General features: G+C 40.6%; 1 protein-coding gene across 1 annotated transcript in view; it reads left to right on the top strand.

Annotated features, from left to right (window-relative positions):
* mfsd4aa (major facilitator superfamily domain containing 4Aa) overlaps positions 1-10,919 on the top strand; it is a 56,696-nt gene extending 45,777 nt beyond the window's left edge. Inside the window, exons 7-10 of the mRNA XM_048612259.1 lie at positions 125-272; positions 1,966-2,036; positions 3,708-3,831; positions 7,811-10,919. Of these exons, the coding sequence (XP_048468216.1) occupies positions 125-272; positions 1,966-2,036; positions 3,708-3,831; positions 7,811-7,863 (396 nt within the window). The 3' untranslated portion in view covers positions 7,864-10,919. The remainder of the gene's footprint in view (positions 1-124; positions 273-1,965; positions 2,037-3,707; positions 3,832-7,810) is intronic.
* Positions 10,920-12,259: the final 1,340 nt, after the last annotated feature.

The raw sequence follows: 12,259 nt of genomic DNA, 5'->3' as shown, positions 1-12,259 counted from the left end.
TTCTTTTCAATTTTTGTTTTTGTCTCCCTCTATCTAATTCTTGTTGTTGTTTTAACAAAAGACCTAATTTTATGTATCACTTAAAAACATTGCTGTCTTGACGTTTCCCCTTTCTGTGCTGCAGGGTGGAATCATTGGCACCTTTGTCTTGATGCTGTGTTTCCCAGTCAGTGTTGTTTGTCTTTACGTGGGTACAGGACTTCTGGGATTTTTCCTGAGCAGCACCTTTCCCAGTATGTTGGCTTATACAGAAGACATCTTGAATTACCAAGGTTTGTTGCACATTTTGTCAGATGCCGTGCTTTTAACTCCTATCACACTGCCGTGGAATTTGCATTCCTTTATAAATCGTGTAAGTTAAGTTGCCAAAGAATAGCACAGAGACAGACCATTCAACTCAGTTCACTTGAATTGGTGATGATACTCTGTATGAGCCTTCTCCCATTCCTTCTGTCCTATCTACATCTTTCAGCTAATCTTTCTGTTCCCCTTTCGTACACATCTCGTTTCCTTTTGAAAGTATCTAAACTTTTTTCTTTAATAATTTTCTATGATAGAATTATCCAAGCTTTAACCGCTGTATGAGTGAAGACATTTCTCTTTATTTCTCTCATGTTTATGTTTTTGATTTATGCTGCTCAAGCCTTTGAAAATTTTAAAGCGTACTGTAAATTGTCCTCCAAGTCCTCTCCTTATTAAAGAAAAATATTCCTACCTGTTTAATTTTTCCTGAAAGTTGTGTTCTTTGTATTCTGACAAATCTTTTCTGTACCTTCCCATTTGTTCTATTGCCTTTTTATACTCTGCAGACTAAAACTCAACATACACTGCAATTACCCCACAGCCTGAATAAATTCCTGTGCAGGTTTATCATAACTTCACTACTTATGAATACTATACTCCTTCAAAGCAGCTTCCATTCCAAGCACCACTTTGTGCCCCTCCCACACTGTTTCTGCCTAACTGGGCTAAAATCCAGCCTTGTAACTGCAAAGGAACAGGAGGATCCCGCTCATTCTGTGAAATCATAGCTTACCCTCGCCTAACTCCATATATCCCACCTTTGTTCCATATCCCCAAAGACTGCTGAAGGCATGGAATTAGGCTAGTAATCTGAGATTTAGGCTTTTGGTGGGGGCATGTGAACTCATATCTCGCCATGGCAGATGATGAAATTTGAATTCAAACTCTTAAAAAGTTAGCCTGATGACCTTGTAACCCCTGCCAATTGTTGTTGGTCAATAATGCCCTTTAGGAAAGGAAATTTGCCTGGTTTGGCCTACGTGTGATTTCCGGTCTACAGCAATGCAGTTAACTGTTAACCGCCCTTTAGTCAAATGATCCAGCCTGCAATGCCCACATCCTGAGAATGAACTCATCAGTCACTGTTTTAAAGTTAACAGTTGATTTAGATGGCTATTTGTGGAAGAATGTTCCAACTTTCCACCATCCTTTGTGTGAAGAAGTGTTTTCTAATTACAATCCCAAAAGACCTGACTGAAATCTTTAATCTCTGTTGCCAGATCCTAGACTCCCCAGAAGATATTATTTCTCTGTCTCTAGTCCCCTTAATGTCTTGAAGGTTTTAATGAAACTAGACCATTTAATTCTAAGGATTAAACCTTGGAGTATCAATATCATTCTGATAGATCTACTCTCTTCCACTCCCTCCAATGCCTGTATATCCTTCTGAAGTCCTCCAATGCTTTGTTTACCAGAAGTGCAATTTATACATCTTGTATTCTAGTCAAGAATTTTGTTACCCCACAAGTGACCTTGTTTTGTTTAATCTCTCCCAGGAGATTAATTGTTGAGTATGATCAGAGAGAGAAGTCTAGGGATTTTATCTCTGATTCCTCTAGGTGATTGAAAGCATTCAGGATACCTCAGAATACTGTAACTTTTTACATACCTTGAAGCCAGTTGAATAGGTGTTGACTAAACTTTTTTCCCTTCATCTGTTAGGATGTGCAACAACTGTACTGGTGACTGGGGCGGGAATTGGTGAGTTCGCTCTCCAGATGCTTGTTGGATCAGTGAGTAAATGTTTGTTTTTCTAAAAATAGAATTTGTACCAACATATTTAACAGCTTATATTCATGTGCGTCCATAAGGAAATAAAATTGATTGATTTGCAAAAAGCATTTGAATAAGGCTTTTGGAGGCTTCTTAATAACTTTAATACATCCATTATTGAAATCAGAGTAACTGTTATTGGATGTTTTCCAACTTGGAAACTGGATTTATAGTAGAATAGAGATAGAGGGGTGATGGGATCTGACAAAGGTGTTCAAAATGATGAGGGGCTTTGATAAGGCAAAATGAGAAAAACCTGTTATACTGGTTGATTGATCATTCATGAAAGGATATAGAATCAAACAGCACAGAAGAAGGCCATTTGGTCCATCCTGTCCTTGCTGGCAGAGCCCTCCAGTTAGCCCCACTCCCTTGACTTTGTCCTAACGCTCTAAACTTTTTCTGCTTTCCACAATTTATCTCATTCCCTATTGAAAGCCATTAAACCTGCTCCCACCAGCTTACAGCCAGCTAGTGCATTCCACATCATGGGTCTGTACTCGATGGAACTTAGGAGAGTGAAGGGGGTTCTGATCAAAATTTACAGAATACTGAGAGGCCTGGATAGAGTGGGTGTGGAGAAGATGTTTCCACAAGTAGGAGAGACTAGGAGCCAAAGAAATGGCCACAGTGTGAAGGGACAGCCCTTTAGAACTGAGATGAGGAGGAATTTCTTCAGCCAGAGGGTGGTGAATCTATGCAACTCATTGCCACAGAGAGCTGTGGAGGCCAAATCATTGAGTGTCTTTCAGACAGAGATGGATAGGTTCTTGATTAGCAAGAGGATCAAAGGTTACGGTGAGAATGCAGAAGCATGGGGTTGAGAAGCATTTCGATATGATGAAATAGCGCAGCAGACTCGATGGGTTGAATGCATTAATTCTGCTCCGATATCTTATGGCATTATGTCTTTGAGTCTTAAGTGAGAATTGAACCAGAATCTTCAGAAACCCGTGTGTTATCACTGAATGTAGAAAAGATAAACTCCTATCTCCCTGTTTCTGTTGTCACTCATCATCGATCTGTATGGTTACTGACCCTCTTGTCTGTGGAAATGGTTTCCTCGTATCCACCAGAACCCTTTATAATTTCACGCCTCAATCTACCCTGATGGGAATAATTCTGCTTTTCTGAACCCTCTATGTAGCTGAAGTCATTCATACTTTTGAGATAATCACTAAAAGCCAAGAGGGTAACAGGGAAGATCAGGAGAAATCTCTTTCACACAAAATACTATTAGGACATGAGGAGGCCGACCAGAAATAATATTGGAAACAGAGCCCGTAAGGGCTTGAAAATAGGAGGTAGATAAATATTTGAAAGAATATGGAGAAAAGAGTAGAGTGATTGGGAGAGATGGAGAGATGTTTTCGGAGCTGCTGCTGGAGAAAGGCCGACTTTACTCCTGGAAGATTCTTCTGGGTAATGTCCAACTTTTCAAAGAGGACAGGAAAGGGTTGGTGTTGAGGCGTTCAGCAACTGGTCATACACACCGCCATGAGGTCAATCAGGGGCTGGTTCACTGCCCCAAGTTCCACGATCTCATGGAAATTGAAAATGGCCTTCTTCTGATTTTAGCTGACCACCATTCTTTCAACATGCTGACTAATTCACATTGTGATTCCTTTCAGGTTATTCAGTCACCTGAAACTGATATATTTCTTGTGTGTGGACTAACATTTGGCTGTCTTGCTCTTCTCTTCTACCTGGTTCTTCTACTGGTGCACAGATTACACAGTCATCAGACCATGGCAGGTAAGCAGACAAGAGAAGAATTTTGTTTCAGAACATTAGATTTTGACCTAGAAATTTGTCTGCACTGGGACATTTGCACGTTCAACAATTTGGCATTGGGACATCCTGTACCCAATCTAGACTTGGTTGGAAATTTCATGGGTCCTTTTCTCAGGTTCCCTTGATGAGATCTGTGAAATGGGAGCAACTTTTTGGATAAACTCAAGTCATAGGAGTTATGATCAGTTGCCCCGCATCCCCACTCCCATTCCCACTAATTCTGCAATCCCCCTACTTACCCACTCACAGAACATAGTTTAGTATCTGTGTAAGCAAGGCAGATGACAACCCATGCTACGGCTTCTAAATTTATATAATTCTTCGTGTGAAGAATACTTTCTAATTTGATTTGTTTTACAGAATCATACAGCACAGAAACAGACCCTTTGGTTCAACTTGTCCGCACTGACCACGCAACCGAGTATGACCTGATCCCATTTTCCAGCATTTGGCCCATATCCCTGTGAACCCTTACTATTTATATACCCATCCAGATGCCTTTTAAATGTTGTAATTGTACCTGCCTCCACCACTTCCACTGGCAGCTGATTCGAATTGTTTGCCACCCTCTGCATGAAAAAGTTACCCCTCAGGTCCTTTTTAAATCTTAGCCCTCTCACCTTAAACTTATGCCCTCTAGTTTTGGACTTCTCTACCCTCGTAAAAATACTTTGGCTATTCACCTTATCCATACCCCTCATGATTTTATGAACCTCTAAAAGGTCATCTCTCAGACTTCAACACTCCAGGGAAAATAGCCCCAGCCTATTCAGCCTCTCCCTGTAGCTCAAACCCTCCAATCCCAGCAACATCCTTGTAAGTTTTTTCTGCACCTACTCAGTTTTAACAACGTCCTTCTTATAGAAGGGCGACCAAAATTGTACGCAGTATTCTAGGAGTGGCCTCACCAACGTCCTGTACGGTCACAACATGACATCCCAACTTCTATATTCAATGTTCTGACCAATGAAGGCAAGTGTGCCACATGTTTTCTTTACCACCCTGTCCACCTGTGATTCCACTTTCAATCCTTAGGTCTCTTTGTTCGGCAACACTCCTCAGGGCCCTACCATTAATTGTATAAGTCCTGCCTGGTTTGCCTTTCCAAAATGCAACACCTCACATTTATCTAAATTTAACTCCATCTGCTACTATTCGGCCCATCTGATCAAGGTCCCATTGTACTCTGAGATAACTTTCTTCACTGTCCACTACATCACCTATTTTGATGTCATCTGCAAAGCTACTAACCGTACCTCCTGTATTCAAATCCAAATCATTTGTATAAATGACGAAAAGCAGTGAGCCTAACACCGATCCTTGTGGCACGCTGCAGGTCATAGGCCTCCAGTCCAAAGAGCAACACTCTTTCTCCTATCTTCAAACCAATTTTGAAACCAATTGGCTAGCTCCCCCTGGATCCCATGTGATCTAACCTTACCAACAAGTCTACCATGCGGAACCTTGTCGAACACTTTGCTGAAGTCCACATAGACAATGTCTACCGTTCTGCCTTCATCAACCTTCTTTGTCACCTCTTCGAAAAACTCAGTCAAGTTAGTGAGATTTCCCATGCACAGAGCCATGTTGACCATCCCTCATCAGTCCGTGCCTTTCCAAATGTCCTGTCCCTCAGAATCCCCTCCAACAACTTACCTACCACTGATGTAAGGCTCATCAACCTGTAGTTCCCTGTCTTTTCCTTGTAGCCTTTCTTAAATAATGCACCACATTAGTCAACCTCCAGTCTTCCAGCGCCTCACCTGTGGCTGTCGATGATGCAAGGGGCCCATCGATCTCTTCCCTAGCTTCCCACAAAGTTCTGGGAAACACCTGATCAGGTCCCAGGCATTTATCTACCAATGTGTTTTCAAACCTCCAGCACTACCTATTCTGTAATATGAACTCTTTTCAAGATGTCACTGTTTATTTCCCCAAGCTCCCTAACTTCCATATCCTTCTCCACAGTAAATTCTTATGCAAAATATTTGTTTAGTATCTCACCCATCTCTTGTGATTCCACACATAGACAGCCACATTGATCTTTAAGAGGCCCTATTCTCTCCCTAGTTACTCTTTTGCCCTTAATGTGTTTATAGAATCTCTTTAAATTCTCCTTAACTCTATTTGCCAAAGCTATCTCATGTCCCCTTTTTGCCCTCCTGATTTCTCTCTTAAGCAACTCCTCCTGCCCTCATACTCCTGTAGGGATTCACTCGATCCCACTTGTCTATAGCTAACATTTCCCTCCTTTTCTTGACCAAAGCCTCAATTTCTCTAGTCATCCAGCATTCCACACACCTACCAGCCTTGCCCTTCACACTAACAGGAACTCTCTGAACTCTCATTATCTCATTCTTAAAAGCCTCCCACTTCCCAACCATCCCTTTACCTGTGAATAGCCTCCCCCGATCAACTTCTGAAAGATTCTGTCTGATACTATCAAAATTGGCCTTACTCCAATTTAGAACTTAAACTTTTCGATCAGTTCTATCTTTTTCCATAACCATTTTAAAACTGAAAGAATTATGATCACTTGCCCCAAAGTGCTCCCCCACTGACATCTCAGTCACTTGCTCTGCCTTATTTCCCAAAAGAAGGTTAAGTATAGAATTTCATAGAATCGCTACAGTGTGGAAACAGGCCATTCAGCCCAACAAGTCCACTCTAAAGACCATCCCACCCAGACTCACCCCCTACCCTAACTCTGTATTTCCCATGGTTAATCACCTAACCTGGACACTAATGGCAATTTAGCATGGCCAATCCACCTAACCTGCACACCTTTGGACTGTGGGAGGAAACCAGAGCACCCAGAGGAAACCCACACAGACACATATTGCTCCTTCTCTAGTGGATGCATCCACATATTGAATAAAAATGTTTTCTTGTAAACAATTAACAAATTTCTCCCCATCCAAGCCATTAACACTGTGACAGTCCCAGTCTATGTTTGGAAAGTTAAAATCCCTTACCATTATAACTCTATTATTCTAACAGATATTTGAGATCTCCTTACATATTTGCTTCTCAATTTTCCACTGAGTATTGAGGGGCCTATAATACAATTCCAACAAGGTGATCATCCCTTTCTTACTTCTCAGTTCCGCCTATATAACTCCACTGGATAATCTCCCAGGAATGTCCTCCCTTAGTACAGCCGTAATGTTATCCCTAACCAAAAAATCCACTCTCCCTTACATACCAAATTTCAGTGAAAAGTATTATTTTGCTTGCTAACCAGATAAATACTATAGTATGTAAGTACATCAGGGTAATAGAACAGAATTGAGAATTCTGTTACAGCTACAGAGAAGTTGCAGAGGAAGATCATCTCAAATGTATGAGAGGTCCATTCATAAGTCTGATAACAGCGGGGAAGAAGCTGTTCTTGAATCTGTTGGTACGTGTTTTCAAAATTTTGTATCTTCTGCCTGATAGAAGAGGGTGGAAGAGGGTATAACCAGGGTAGATCTCTTTGGGATTCATGAAGAGTGCTGAGCCAAGATGTCACTAGAATAGGGACACTGTTTAACGAATACAGGGCCTTCTATTTAAGGTGCGGATGAGGACTTTTGCTTTTGAGATCTGTGAAACTTTGGACTTCTCCTCCCCAACATTTGTAGAGGTGGTGGTCATTGAATATTTTTACAGTAGAACGAGATAGATTCTTGACTAACAAGGGAGTCAATGGCTATTGAAGGCAGGTGAGAACGTAGAGTTGAAGGCACAATCAAATCTGTGATTGAGCCACAATCAGCCTCGGTTTTATTGAATGATACAGTAGCCTGGAGGGGCTGAGTGGTTTACCCGTCATAATTTGTATGTTCACATATTATGCTTTTACTCTGTTGATTTTCCACACTGTGTTTTGTCAATATGTTCTGGGGCAGAAAGAGCTGCTACTCATATTCAAATCTCATTGTCTTTGTTTTTTCAGCACCTTCGAAAACAGGCACGATAGAGGAGTCAAAGTTTTCATACCAGAGCTGAGGTTTAGCAAGCGACCGGCCACTGTAATGTGCAGTAGTTCTGAACAGATTCAATGCAATATTGGAATAGACTGAATGCCAGTACAGGCTTTAACAATGGACATTACTGCGTTAAATCGCCTATTTGAGAAGTGGCAAGGTCGCTTTTGTCTATACTTCTGTTTTAACTGATGCGTCTCACTAATTGATGTGGCTGCAATAATCTTCCTAAGAGAATGGACATTGAAGGTATAATGTACCAGAGATCACCTTAATAATCATGTGGAACCTGAATTAACTGCTTCATGTCTTTTTTTTAAGTAGAACTGTTTTTTAAAAAACACACACACACTTGATTCTATCAGGTAAATGATCTTTCTTGCTTAATCCTCTTCTTTTGTTTAAAAAATATTGCCAAATATCAATAGAGTGAGAACTTGGAACATTATAGTTACAATTTCATTAATGGTAAAAATGAAGGTTCTTAAAGTAGATGCAATGTACAAAATCTTAATGCATTAGCCTGAAGTTCCTCTTTCTGTATTTCTTCACAGAAGACAGTTGAAGTTAAAGGGGTCTGTAACTCTGTTACAGCTTAAATGTATTTTTATCTCTTTGAGAGAGTGATGGAGATTTGCAAGATGACATTCTTTGTCCATCTGTTTTGCTGAGCTAGTCATGCTGGTCGTGGTGAGATGTTGTTTCAATTCCTTGAGACTTAACTATTGTAGATGCCCCCCCACCACAGAGACGACAGCATTCCAAGATTAAGGCCCACTGCCACTTCTTTCTCCAGTGAATCTTGGAATTGGCAATAAATATCAGCTTTGCCAACAACAACCTGCAACTGAACTAATCTGGTTGTTGTTGCAGGTTCCCTTTCCCGAAGACTATTTGTGCTTTGGGTTTTTGCAGCAATTTCTATGCTTGCTCTTTTCCGAATAGTCTCAAATCAGCCTTTACCAGAGTTGCTACATCCAATTTCTTGCCATGGTGGGATTTGAGCAACCACGTTCTGGATGATGAGTCCAATGTTATAGCAGAGAGAGGAATTTCTGGCAAGTCTGTTAAGTATTTGCGTGTTGGTTTCCTTCCATTCTCACAATGGGGGCTAGAAAGATGAAAAGGAAAGACTTATACTTGGATACACAAAGAACTGTAATCACTGTTGTAATGTGAAGATTGAAGCAACTATTTGGTGTACAGCACAGGTGACTTCAGTTAATTTTACCATGATGGGTAGAGGGAGGAGTATTTGCAAAGATACCAGGAGAACTTAAGAAATAGGAGCAGGAGGCCATTCAGCCCTAGAGTTGGAAGGTACTATCGATGAGTCTATGAGCATACTCAAGTCTGACATCAGTAGTGTTTTGAAACTAAGAAAATCAGAAGCTTGGACAAGATAATGGAGTTAAAGGAGAAGATCAGATATTAGGGATGGACAATAAATGTTGGCCTAGCCAGCAACACCCTCCTCCTGTGAATGAATAAAGTAAAAAAAGCTACTGATGGATTATTTAATATCCCTGAATGCCCCTCCCCACCCTAAATATCAAATAGAAACCCATTCATTTGAAATCCTTTGAGGATTACATTGGCACTGGGATCAGAGGAAATCTCTAATTTTCTTTATCATGTTACTAATCCAAGATCAGTCATCTCTCCCTCATCTCAGAAATGGGCTGAGAATGGAAATCTGAGACGTGGTTTTCCGAGGAAATTAATAAGGCTTCCGAGGGAGGAAATATGCAGAATTAAAGGGAAAGGGCTGAAAATTAGTCCTGCAAGGGAAATAGTAAGGACTCGATGGATTAAATGGTCTCTTTCTGAGCTGTAATTGTTCTATAAGCCAATAATATGACAATACATTGAAGCAGCAGCGTATTCCCTGGCACCAACAGGACAGTAAATGAATATGGAATGCATGCTATTGGTATGACCTACATAATCTGACCCTTTAGCTGAGGTTACAAGATCTGTGGGACCAAGTTTGCCTTTAATTATATTCTCCTGTGTATATTCTTGTCTTGTCTGAGCCTTGAGGAAAAGGGACCTTGCTGTTGCTCATCCAACCATGCTCGCAGACTAACATCACTGAAAAATGCGCGAAAATATTCATTTATAGACGTTTGATCAATGAAGGAGTGGTTATTTGAGCCCCGCTTCCCATTGTCACTCATGCCTCAGTGATAGTGCCCTTACCTCTGAGCCAGAAGACAGGCTGCTTTCTGACTTTTTAGCACAAAGTCAATTGTATTACAGAAGATGAAGCTTTCTTTTCCCTTTTAATGCCACAGGATCTTCTACTTGCCCCTATTTTCAAAGAAGAGCAGGGGAGTTCTCCTTGGTGTTCTGGATTAACATTTCTCCCTCAATCAACACCTTCAAAATGACCCACAAATATCTGCCCGTAATCGCACTAATTGTGTGCTGCATTTTCTATATTACAACAGTGACTGCACTTTAAGAGCATTTCAGTGGCAGTGAAGCATTTTGACAAGTCTTTGTCTTTTTAAGGGTTGAGATCTACAACTAATTTATTAGTCACTAGCTGCCTCACTCGCGGCACAATAAGCTAGCTGGAAGAGTTGCTATGTAGTGGTAACAGTTAGCTGTAGGCTCTTCTGGCACATCAGTAATGTTCCTACCTCTGAGCCTGGAGGCTCAGGTTGAAGTCTGACCTGCTCCAGAGGTGTGTAATAATATCTCTGCACAGGTTGATTCTATTGTCAAGTAATACGCCAATACCACCAGGGGTAAAAAAAAAACATCTTTTGTAACACTTGAATCATATAAAGTTGCTCTAAATAATGTAACCTGTTTTTGTTTTTATTCGTTAACCTGTGCAGTGTTGCAGAAAGTTGATATTTCTTTTTTTTTTGCCTTGTAGACTGAAAAGGAGATGCTTTATGTGTTTTGTTATTTAAAAATGTTCTTTATGAAAGTTGATTGGTTGTTTTTCAACAGTTGGACTTAATCAGCTGATTAATCAGTGCACTGGATTCAGGATGTGCCTTGTGTTCTGACAACAAAGGAAATGTTAGTTAATATATATATATTAAAGATATTATGAAAAACTATTTGCTTCCATCTTTTTTATATAAGTTTGGCCTTTGATCCCAAGATTGGGTGCAATGAAGATGTTTTAGACTGTTTCATCTTATTCCTTCACATTGCCAAGTTTCCAATCCAAATCATTGGGTCACAACTTTTCCAAGGGAACCTTTTCATGGTGGCCCTCCATCCCAATGTATCAATTCCTTCACCTTTGCCCTAGCACTCCCATCCAAACCTGCCTTTTCTAACCTTCCAAAGCCAACTTCTCATTATATCAATCCAATTGAGCTCTTCCTGAAGACACTACACTGCCTTCATATTGAAATACTTCCTTGGACCGTAAGATATCAGAGCAGATGAAGGCCGTTCATCCCATTCAGTTTGCTCTGCCATTCAATAGAATCATGACTGATTTGATAATCCTCAACTCCATTTTCCTGCCTTTTCTCTATAACTCTTGATTCCCTTCCTGATTAAAAATCTCTGTCTCTGCCTTGAATATACTTAACGACCCAGCCTTGACAGCCCTGTAGAGTAAAAATTCAAACATTCGTTAAAATAAAATAGAATAAAAGGGTTTGAGTTATAAGGAGAGGCTGGATAGTCTGAAAGTTTCTTCACTGGAGTGTAAGAAGTTGAGATGTAACCTTAGAGGTTTGTAAAACAATGAGGGTATTGATAAGGTGAATGGTGGGTGTCTTTTCCCTACGGTGAGGATTTCAAGACTAGGAGGCATATTTTTAATGTGTGAGGAGAAAGATTTAGAAAAGACGTGAGGGGCTTTTGTTTTAAACAGAGTGGTTCATGTGTGGAATGAACTGCCAGAGGAAGTGGTGGATACAGGTTCAGTTACAACATTTAAAAGACATTTAGATTAGTACATGAATAAGAAATGTTTGGAGGGACAAAAACAGAAGTTGCTGGAAAAACTGAGCAGGTCTGGCAGCATCTGTGAAGAAAAAATCAGAGTTAACATTTCGGGCCCATAGATGCTGCCTGACCTGCTGAGTTTCTCCAGCAGTTTCTGTTTTTGTTTCAGATCTTCAGTTTCTGCAGTTCATTATAGTCATAGCTTCATAAAGAGACAGCCCTTTTAGGCCAACCAGTCCATGCCAACCATAATCCCAAACTAAACTAGTTCCACTTGTCTGCACTTAGCCCATATCCCTCAGCAGGTCTGGCAGCATCTGTGAAGGGAAAATCAGAGTTAACATTTCGGGTCCAGTGACCCTTCCTCAGAACTGATGGTAGCTGGGAAAATGTCAGTTTATATGCAGAAAATAGGGAGGGGGATGGTGTAGGGAGTAATCGATAGGATAGAGCCCAAAGAGAGAGAGAAGAGCAGTTGGGTAGACGAAGGA

This window comes from Rhincodon typus, chromosome 25 (assembly GCF_021869965.1).
Source record: "Rhincodon typus isolate 14 chromosome 25, sRhiTyp1.1, whole genome shotgun sequence".
Classification (NCBI taxonomy): Eukaryota; Metazoa; Chordata; class Chondrichthyes; order Orectolobiformes; family Rhincodontidae; genus Rhincodon; species Rhincodon typus.
The sequence above is the reverse complement of the archived record's forward strand: the minus strand, read 5'-3'. Positions and strand labels throughout refer to the sequence as shown.